The sequence below is a fragment of the Salvia splendens genome, chromosome 11 (assembly GCF_004379255.2).
Source record: "Salvia splendens isolate huo1 chromosome 11, SspV2, whole genome shotgun sequence".
Taxonomy (NCBI): Eukaryota; Viridiplantae; Streptophyta; class Magnoliopsida; order Lamiales; family Lamiaceae; genus Salvia; species Salvia splendens.
Window position 1 is genome coordinate 31313088 of NC_056042.1, and position 10496 is coordinate 31323583.

The following is a 10496-nucleotide window of genomic DNA, read 5'->3' on the forward strand; positions in this document are numbered from 1 at the left end:
TTTTAATAATAAATTAGTAAAATAATATAGATGAAAAAAATGTTGGAATCGTGCTTAGTCAAATGATTTTTGACTAATAATAAATATTACAAGACATTTAATTTTATGAAATTAAATGCAATAATGTCGATCTACGTTCCGAGTAGATGACCGTAGTATATTCATTTTCTCAAATCCGATTCCCGGTGAGTGAGAAATAATATATTAAAGTTGGTCACAATAAAGCTAGAAATGAGCTATGTGAAAAGACTAGGGGATTAATTAACTAAGTGTTAATTATCCCACATCGGGGATGATAGACTTCTTTGATGAAGTATTTAATCAGATGAATTATTATGTGTAATAATTATCGTGGAATAAGACGGGTGACAGAGCCAACACGCGCGCGCCGCCGCCGCCGCCGCCCGCCCGCCCGCGAGCCGCGCATCGTGACCCGTGACCCGTGCCCCTTGCCCCGGGTGCCTTGGATCTTGGCAATTGGTCTTTGGGTGGTCTTTGGGCTGTTCTTTGGAGCTGGTCGTTGAGCGTGGTTCGAGCCCCGCTTGTTCTTTTTAGACCACCCCAAACTCCACGCTATCCCCGACGGGTCTGGTCCACGTCATGGTCCCGCTGGACCCCGACGCATGACGGGAGACAAAAGGTTCCCGCTGGACCCCGATGCATGACGGGAGACAAAAGGTCCCCGCTGGACCCCGACTCACAACGGGAGTCAAAAGGTCCCCGCTGGACCCCGACGCATAACGGGAGACAAAAGGTCCCCGACGGACCCCGACGGTCCATGGTGTATCCCGTCGTGTAGCATGTCCAGGTGCGTCGTGTCTCTTCAGCTCCCACTGGTTAGTGCACCAGTCAATAACCCCCGGCGGTTACGGTGAAGCCATCATGGCACACATAATGGTTGTTGACTCCATCAATGCCCTGGAGGTGGACTTGGCCTATAAATAGGCATGCATCCATTGCATTCTAGACATAGAATACACAAGCATTCATGCATGCACGCTCTCTCCCTCTTTGCATATCTTCCCGTCGAAGCTCTGCCCCCGCCTTACTCCCGTTCGCCGGAGCTCTGTTGCTAGCGGTGCTGCTACTTCAGAGACGAAGCCGTTTTTTCTTTGGGGACGACACGCCAAATCGAGAGCACTACCGGGGCGTATCTCGTCTTGCGGAAAGAGGACTCCTCGACTCGGCTTACCGCTTTCCACAGATATTTTCCCGTGTAATTTTCCGTTGTTTATTTTCATTGTAATTTTCGCCCGGCAAGACTTGTATCTCATTTCGACAACAATAAAGTGAGTAAAGCATTATGAGAGATGAAGTTTCTATTTTGGAAATAAGATTGTTTTTCGTGGAAACCCCAAAATGAAAAAATTGAAATATTTTTCATGGACGAAGGGAGAATAAGATATTTAATACTACCAGTATTTGATTTCACGTAGTAAAAGATCTACTAAAATTAATTATTGTAGACGATAAAATGTTAGCAATTTAAGTAATTAACTAGTGACTATAGTGTGAAATACAGTAATTTAATCTATATATTCATAAATAAGTGCGGTAGTACAAACAAACATGTGAGAAATTGAAGCACAATATTTAGTATAATGAATTATAAAGAAAGAAAAGGAATTCGATCTAGAAGGAAGTCAACAAAATTTGAAGCCTTTCCAATTAACAGTGAAAATATTCCTGATTAGAGCTTTTAGGGAAATAATGTTGAAATAAAGTAAACAAAATGAATCTTGATTATAATTCTTTAGCATGAAACATGCAAGCAAAACTGAGTCATTTTATTGATTTTTAATTATAGTTCTTGTATATGAGCTACTTTTTCAGCCTAAATATGCGTCGTCAAATATTAGTACTAGGAATTAGCATAAATTTGAAATACAAAATTTTAAACTGAATAAATATTGGGGAAAACACAAGACATCAACTATAATTAAAGTACACAAAACTTTCCATATTGGTAGCAAAAACACTAATGCAATCTTAAATAACCTTTACTCATTGGTCGAGTAAATGTACGATCTGGGCTTATGTAGACTGAGCTTTTCCTATTTTTGTTTTTTGAAAACTATGGCCATACTTGATAATAAACATGGGAGCCCAAAATTATTTTTATATCTTTATCAACACGCACCTTAACAAATACTACTAGTATTATTTAATTTATTATATTTTGCTATTTTAACATTAATATTAGACTGATCATAATTTGATGATCTTTTATGATTTACTCTCTCCGTTAATAATAAAAACTATTTACATTTTAATTCGTTTTATGAAAATATAAATATTTCTACTTTTAGAATTTTTTACTCTGATGATCAGATGTGACTCATTTTTCACTAACAATACTTCAATCACTTTTTCTTATTATCTCACTCTTACAGTCTTACTTTACCAATTATATTACTCCATTCATCCCTTAGAAATAGAAACTCTTTCATTTTTGATTCATCCCCTAAAAATAGAAACTTTCTATATAAGGAAAATTTTCTCTCTCTATTGAGGTGAGACTTATTTTCTACTTACACACTTTTTTTTCTAACTATCTTATTTTATTAATTTTGCATTAGTACTTGTGCCGTTACAAAAGTTCATATTTTCAAGGGATAGAGGGAGTACGTATTAAAACTCATGTCGTTTCAAAAGTTTCTGTTTTTAAAAAAACAAAGAGAGTAGTACTTAGCAATTTTTCCTATCATAGATTGTTCATGTTAAATGCAATATACCACAAATCAGTACCTACGTCTTATAAAAATAGAGACATTTAAGACAATATGAATTAGGTAATGTAAGAGATATAATAAAAAAATTTAATTTATTAAAATATGTTAAATGGAGATTGGGGTCTCAAATAAAAAGTGGACTTTTTTATTGAGACATACCAAAATAGATGGAATTTAATTGTATGGTATGTGTGAAAGTATTATTAAATGCACACACACATTTTCTTCAAAATCTTGCTCACCACACTGCTGTCTCACTCTCACCCTCTCTCTCCCTCTCCCTCTCCCTCTCCGTCTATCTCTCCCTCTTCGACCATGTCCGGTAACAAGATTTGTCCTCTTTTCTTCTTCATCTTTTATTTACTGGCGGCACAATCTTTTGCCGCAGACTCCACAGACATATCGTATGAAATCCAACCATTCATTAGGGTTTACAAAAACGGCACCGTTGAGAGATTAATCGGAACAGATACGGTTCCTCCGACGCTCAACCCAAAATCTAAAGTTCTCTCCAAAGACACCATCATCCAACCATCTCTCAACATCTCCGCAAGGCTCTATCTCCCTCGCTCCGCCTCCGCCCGGGGCCGTAAACTTCCCCTTCTAGTCTACATCCACGGCGGCGCTTTCTTCACCGGATCCCCCTTCTCTTCCGGCTACCACGGCTACCTAAACTTAGTCGTCTCCAAAGCCAATGTCGTCGCCGTCTCCGTGAATTACCGTTTAGCCCCCGAGCACCCTCTCCCCGCCGCCTACCAAGACTCATGGCTCGTCCTTAAATGGATCTTCTCCCACTCAAAACAGGGCGGAGCCGGTAGAGAGGCGTGGCTGCGAAACAACGTCGATTTCGATCGGGTTTACGTGAGCGGAGACAGCGCCGGAGGCAACATAGCCCACAACGTGGTCGTCCGGGCCGGGTTGGAACCAACGGGTCGTGTTAGGATCCGCGGATTGTTCTTGAATTGCCCGCATTTTTGGGGGAAGGTGCGGATTGGGAATGAAGCGGGTGACCCGGAAATGGTGGCGGTGGAGGAGAGTGTTTGGATCCATGCATACCCGAATTCCACCGGGTTTGACGACCCGCAGTTGAACCCGGAATACGACCCGGATCTTTCGAAGCTTGGGTGCGAAAAGGTGGTGGTTTATGTTGCTGAAAATGATATTTTAAGAGATAGGGGATTGCAATATAAGAAGGCTTTGGAGAAGAGCAAGTGGAAAGGAGAGGTGAAGAGTGTGGAGGTGAAGGGAGCTGTTCATGTTTTCAATCTAAACTTTCCCAACAGTAAAGATTCAAGACAAATGTTGAAACATTTTGCTTTGTTTCTCAATGATAAAGAAAAGTTTAACTATGGTTTGGGATTAGAGAGAGCGATTATGTAATAAATCAATCTTATTTACAATGTAATCAATCAATCTTATTCACTATTGATTTATATGAATATTTTCGTCTGAAAAACAATCATGTTTGAAATGTGGTATTTCTAATATTTAAAATTTACTATTGCAGTATTGCGTTACGCTTTGTAAAGTGGAGTAGTATTTAGTTCTACTGTGGAGCTCGTATATTTAAAATTTAAGCCACATCACTACTTTTTTCTCTCATAAAATTCCTACACTAATTGGCAATCACTACTAGAAAATTGGCTTGTAATGACACTTAAAATTGTCACTAGAAAATTACTGTGCTGACACTTCATCTATAATGGCACTTATGCAAGTGCAACACCGGGTACCTGTAGTAAGAGATAGTGTGTAGATAGTACATCTATGCTGGCACTTTTTATAAAGTGTGATAAAAAAAGTGTAGTGAGAAGCAATTTTTCTAGTAGTGAATTGCAGTAATATTTCTATATGCATTCTTCATTGAAAATTTTATACTCCGTTTCTAAAAAAGGAAATTCTTTTCTTTTTCTCTCATAAAATTCCTCACAATCCACTAATACTAATTCCAATGCTTTTTCTCCTCATTTTATTTACTTTATTAATTTTTTTTCTTTTCTCCTCTCTGACTACTATATCAATTTTGCATTAAAACTCGTGTTTGTATGTTTCCAAAGTTCTTATTTTTAGGAAACGGAGAAAGTATCTCCTATCTTATTTCTCTTTATTCCTCTTTCTTATTGCTTCATCTTAAAGTAAACAAATTGAATCATGATTTTTAATTATTTAGCATTAAACATTCAAAACATGCCCCGTCAAATATCAGTAGGAATGAGCACAAATTTGAAATAAAAATTAAAAACTGAATAAAAATTTGGGTAAACACAAGACATTAAATATAAAGTCGAATAAATGTAAAATTTATTCACTTTTCTCAATCTGAACCCGTGAAAGATCAAACTTTCTCCTTCTTCATGAACTCTCTTTTACTCCAATCTTAACAGTAATTTTTTATGATAGGTTGTAATCCACTTTGAGTATTAGAGACTTTTTTTAAAAAATTTAAAAATTTTCTTCACAACAAACAAAACAAGATATGCAGCTGTGGCGAACGACTGACGCATGGTCGTTCTAATCAGCACGAGAAGAGGGATGATTTAAATTTAATTGCAATCTAGGCTTAAGCGGGATGACCTTTCTCTTAATATATAAACTAATGTCCAACTATAAGCAAGTGTAATTAGCCCACTCAATAATAAACATGGGTAGCCCAAAGCTATATCTCTAATTCTATCTTTATCAATTTATTAATTTATATTTCTCAAATTTCATATCCAATTCAATTAGGACTCTTAATAACAGACGGAGGGAGTATTATAGTGCTACTCTTATTTCATTACACGTAGTAAAATGTAGTAATAAATAAAAACACCAACCACCACAAATATGTAGTATCTTTTTAAAGAAGTTAACATAATTATACTACTTCAAAATATTTAAATAGGTTGTCACATCATCACATAATTAGCTGGAAATGAGGAGGAGAAGATAATTATGAAACATTCCTATTTCAGTCTCCTTTTGTCCATAATTAAATATCTCATATTTGACCAACACAAGTTTTAAGAAATTATTTAACTTTATAAAATAAAGTGGGTAGAAAAAGTTAATTTACTTTTATAAATTAATTTTATAATAAAATCTATACACATAGGGAGACTTGTTTGGAAAATTTAGAAAAGTGCCACTAGACCCACATTTGGGCAGGAAACATCATAAAATTTTGCCAGGATCTTAGCTTAATTTTTATTATCTTATTATAAAAGTCAGTTTGTTTAATAATTATCTTATTATAAAAGTCAGTTTGTTTAATGTGAATCTTATGCGTGATTAGTTTTGTGTATACCGATAATTCTCTATAGGGTTGCAGCCTACTTCCGTTAGGCTTCCATAGGCTTGATATAAAATACCACTATTCTATTAAAATAATATATTTGTCCCATTCTTCCAGGCGGTATCATTTATGTTTTCAATGCATTTTGTTCCTGAAAAAACATTTAATATGTTAGTATTAATATTTTAAACATTTCTATCTTATAAATCCGAAAATTATTTATGAAAATTGTTTTCGTAAAGAAAACTAGAGAAATTTGAACAATTTACTAAATACAACCACCTTTGCTACAAAGCATTTCTATACAGACAGTTGCATGAAAGTTAGTTCGTTTCTGAACATAAAATGGGAGAAATTGGGCAGTCTATATATGATAATCTTCCTTGCAAAAATTATGGAGTTAATATCCACATAAGATTACTAATTCTATTTGAAAATGACTACTATAATCTTTATACCCTAATGTGCATCATGCTTAGGAGTAACATTGTACTATTAACTTGAAACTGATTGAAACTTAAAACAAGTTTATTGGAACTATGCTCTTAAAAATCTAGACATATATGATATAATTTGTAGAAGTTATAGGTATAAGGGATTAATGTGCACGGAGCGGTGCACCCATTAGAATGATATTCGAACTTGTAACTAATAAATGTTGATGCAATAGTGTAGGTTTTAGCCGCATGCTGTTTGTGTAATCATTGTGGAGTGAATAGTGAGGCAACTCTACATCTCTCTGTCTTTCTAGGGTCTTCTCTCTCTTTTCTCTCCTTTTGCTGCAGATTCAAGAGTGAGAGGCGGTTGTAGTGTTTAAGGGTTTTGTTTTCTATTTTTCAACTGAAAAGGCCACCTATATATAACAAAACATAAGTTAATAATAGGAGATATGAAATGAGCCTTAAATGAATATATGCTTGCAAACTTATGGACTTAAATGGGCCGAATTTTAGACAATAGAATTCGGTAATATTTAACCTATTACTATTAATGAATCAACTGAATAATAATAATAGCTTAAATGCCAATGTATAATTATTTCACCAGTTATTTATAAATTAGTTTTCAGTGTAAATGTTATTAAACTGATATATTTATTCTGTTTTTATGTGAAAGGACTCTCATAATTGTGTCTTTTTTGGGAACCTACGTAATCTTAAAACTGGCATGCTGACTAGGATAGCTCTATAAATACCTTGTCCTATCACTCCAAAAATCACTCACCTTCTTTCTCTCAACCGAAATCACTCCACAGAATCAGCAATATAAATTTTGTTCAGCTTGTTTCCTATCTATTATTCTCTGCAATTCCACTTCTCTGCTATTCCAGTCTTTCTTCTTAACCTGTCTCTTCCTATTTGTTCTTTATCTATCCTTTTTGCATTTTGTTGTTTATTATTAATCTATTGTTTTCAGTTTCTGCTATATATGTTCTTACAGTTATTTAATTTAAGTTCCTATTTATGTTTTTGTTTAAAGGTAACTATGTTCAAGTTGCTATATGTATTAACCTTGAATCTGTTGTTGATTCCATGTTTTCATCCATGACACCTTGAGTGTCTCCTATATTTCATCTTGACACCTTGAATGTCTATTGATATCTTTTTTTGGGAGATCATTCTCTGCAAAAAACACCAGTTCTTTTAATTTTTTCCTGTAAATTTGTTACTGATATTGCAATATTTCTTTCTTGATAACAGAAAGCAACAAGTCAAGTATGACACCTTTCATTACCTTGCTTTATAATCTTCATCCAAGATTCTGTAACTCTACCATGAAGGATCCCAATGAAAATTATCTTGGGCAGAATACATGTATACTCTGTACAGTTAAGTGCATAAACATTAGTAACAGTAGCTTCATGCTGGCTAACAAAATCATGTACGAGAAACTTTATTAGAATCCAAATTTCTAAATTATGGAGTATAATGTGCAATACCTCAATCTTGAAAACTTCTTTTTCTATAGCAGTTCAGAGTTGCTCAACCTCCTGAAAAGTTATCAAAGTAAAGTCAAGACGGCCCAAACATGCATGTATATAACAAAGTTACTACACGCTAAAAGTAGTTTTCTATTGTTGTGATGCACCTCATCTGTGAAATCTTGAGTGCTACCTCACATTCATATTTTGGTTCACGAAGTTCCTGCAACTAATGAATGAAATTATTTGTTCATGTTTATGAACTTAATACAAAGTCTTATTCAATTTAAGTAATCAGTTTTATTCTCATAAAAAGGCACTAACCTCATTTTACAGTTTCTAATCAATAATTTGCCTTTTCTGTCATTTCTATTTGCAATCTATTGGGATCATTTCCTGCACAAAATAGGTTGTTATTTACAGAACTGCATATATTGTGTCTATGGGGTTTTCTCAATATTTGAATTAGGTTGCTTCTAATACCTAGAAAAAAAACTGTCCAATTTACCATTTTTATGTGGCTCATTATTATGATAAAACTTTTTCTCAATTATAATTAAAAAAATAAAATGTAATTTTTTCAAATATAATTCCTCTTTATATAGTAGTTCGTAAATGTTAATTTCTATCTAAATTTTGAAAATTTGTAAAGAATTTTTTATTTGAAATTTATTACTTTTCTAAGTTTTATTTTTCGTTTATAAATATCTATGTTTACTGATCAAAACTGTTGAACTAATTTTTTATTTAAATTATATGCTTTGATCCTTAGTCTTAGTCTCATCCTTTATTTGTACTCCATATCGTATTCTACTTATACTCTTTAATCTTCAGTTGCACATTTCCTATTTATCATTTGTTTTATTTTATTTTACTCCACGCATATCTGAAATTAAAATTGTATAAAAGTGTTCGTCGAATATGAAATGTTTTATTTAGACTGGGTTGAGAGAAGCACATTTCTCTTTTTCTTATTTTTATAATGCTTTTAGTTGTTTATAATATTATGAATACTTATTTTAACTAACACATATTCTTAACTATAAATATCATTATATTACGTTTATCCTCTTTTTTTATTTTAATCTACTTACCTTAGAATTTATTTTCATTATTTGAAAATCTTATGTCCCGTGCATAGCACGAGTGATAACACTAGTGTGAGTAGAATGAGAGTGGAATGTAGGGTATATTTACTAAATATAGGAAAAATGAAATAGGACATTTATTGGTAGATGGACGAAAAAAAATAAGACCTAATGCCAGACGGAGGGAGTAATTAATTTTACAGATTTTGAAAATATGAAACAGAAGAGAATTTGACCATAATTAATTTAGCAATATTCCCTATTTTAACTATAGATTGTTTGAATAAATGATTAATTTAGCAATTTTCCATTATTTTAATCATAGATTGTTTAATTCAATGAAACATACCACAGCTAAATATCATGCACCCACATACGTTCTACAAAATCGTGCTAACTACACAGCCCTCTCTTTCCATCTCTCTCACTCGACCATGTCTGATAACAAGAGTTTTCCGCTCTTCCTCTTCTTCTTCTTCAGCTTTTATATACTCGCAGTCGCAGCGCAATCTTTTGCTGCAAACTCCACAGACATATCGTATGAAATCGTACCATTCATTAGGGTTTACAAAAACGGCACCGTTGAGAGATTAATCGGAACAGATACGGTTCCTCCGTCGCTCAATCCAAAATCTAAAGTTCTCTCCAAAGACACCATTATTGACCCATCTCTCAACATCTCCGCTAGGCTCTTTCTCCCATGCTCTGCCTCCACAGCCCGCAAACTTCCCCTTCTAGTCTACATCCACGGCGGGGCTTTTTTCTCCGGATCCCCCTTCTCTTCCGGCTACCACGGCTACCTAAACTTAGTCGTCGCCGAAGCCAACGTCGTCGCTGTCTCCATCAATTACCGCTTAGCCCCCGAGCATCCTCTCCCCGCCGCCTATGAAGACTCATGGCTCGTCCTTAAATGGATCTTCTCCCACTCAAAACAGGGCGGAGGCGGTAGAGAGGCGTGGCTGCGAAACAACGTCGATTTCGACCGTGTTTACGTGAGTGGAGACAGCGCCGGGGGCAACATTGCCCAAAACGTGGTGGCCCGGGCCGGGTTGGAAGAAACGGGTCGTGTTAGGATCCGCGGGTTGTTCTTGAATTGCCCGCATTTTTGGGGGAAGGTGAGAATTGGGAATGAATCGAGAGACCCGAAAATGGTGGCGGTGGAGGAGAGTATTTGGATCCATGCATACCCGAATTCCACCGGGTTTGACGACCCGCAGTTGAACCCGGAATACGACCCGAATCTTTCGAAGCTAGGGTGCAAAAAGTTGGTGGTTTATGTTGCTGAAAATGACATTTTGAGGGATAGGGGATTGCAATATAAGAAGGCTTTGGAGAAGAGCAAGTGGAAAGGAGAGGTGAAGAGTGTGGATGTGAAGGGAGCTAATCATGTTTTCAATCTTAACTTTCCAGAAAGTAAAGAATCAAAAGAAATGTTGAAACATTTTGCGTTGTTTCTCAATGATAAAGAAAAGTTTAACTAG

At 35.3% G+C, this 10496-nt stretch overlaps 2 protein-coding genes across 2 annotated transcripts; both read left to right on the forward strand.

Annotated features, from left to right (window-relative positions):
- The first annotated feature begins 3047 nt into the window (after nucleotides 1–3047).
- On the forward strand, nucleotides 3048–4112 carry LOC121754804 (probable carboxylesterase 5). Its single transcript, XM_042150106.1, has one exon. The coding sequence runs from the start codon at nucleotides 3048–3050 to the stop codon at nucleotides 4110–4112; it is 1065 nt and encodes a 354-aa protein (XP_042006040.1).
- A 5337-nt stretch (nucleotides 4113–9449) lies between these two features.
- LOC121754805 (probable carboxylesterase 2) lies at nucleotides 9450–10496 on the forward strand. The gene has a single exon (XM_042150107.1). The coding sequence runs from the start codon at nucleotides 9450–9452 to the stop codon at nucleotides 10494–10496; it is 1047 nt and encodes a 348-aa protein (XP_042006041.1).

Excerpts from the sequence above, each read along its gene's own strand:
- LOC121754804 (XM_042150106.1), top strand. The coding sequence starts at position 3,048 with ATGTCCGGTAACAAGATTTGTCCTCTTTTCTTCTTCATCTTTTATTTA.
- LOC121754805 (XM_042150107.1), top strand. The coding sequence starts at position 9,450 with ATGTCTGATAACAAGAGTTTTCCGCTCTTCCTCTTCTTCTTCTTCAGC.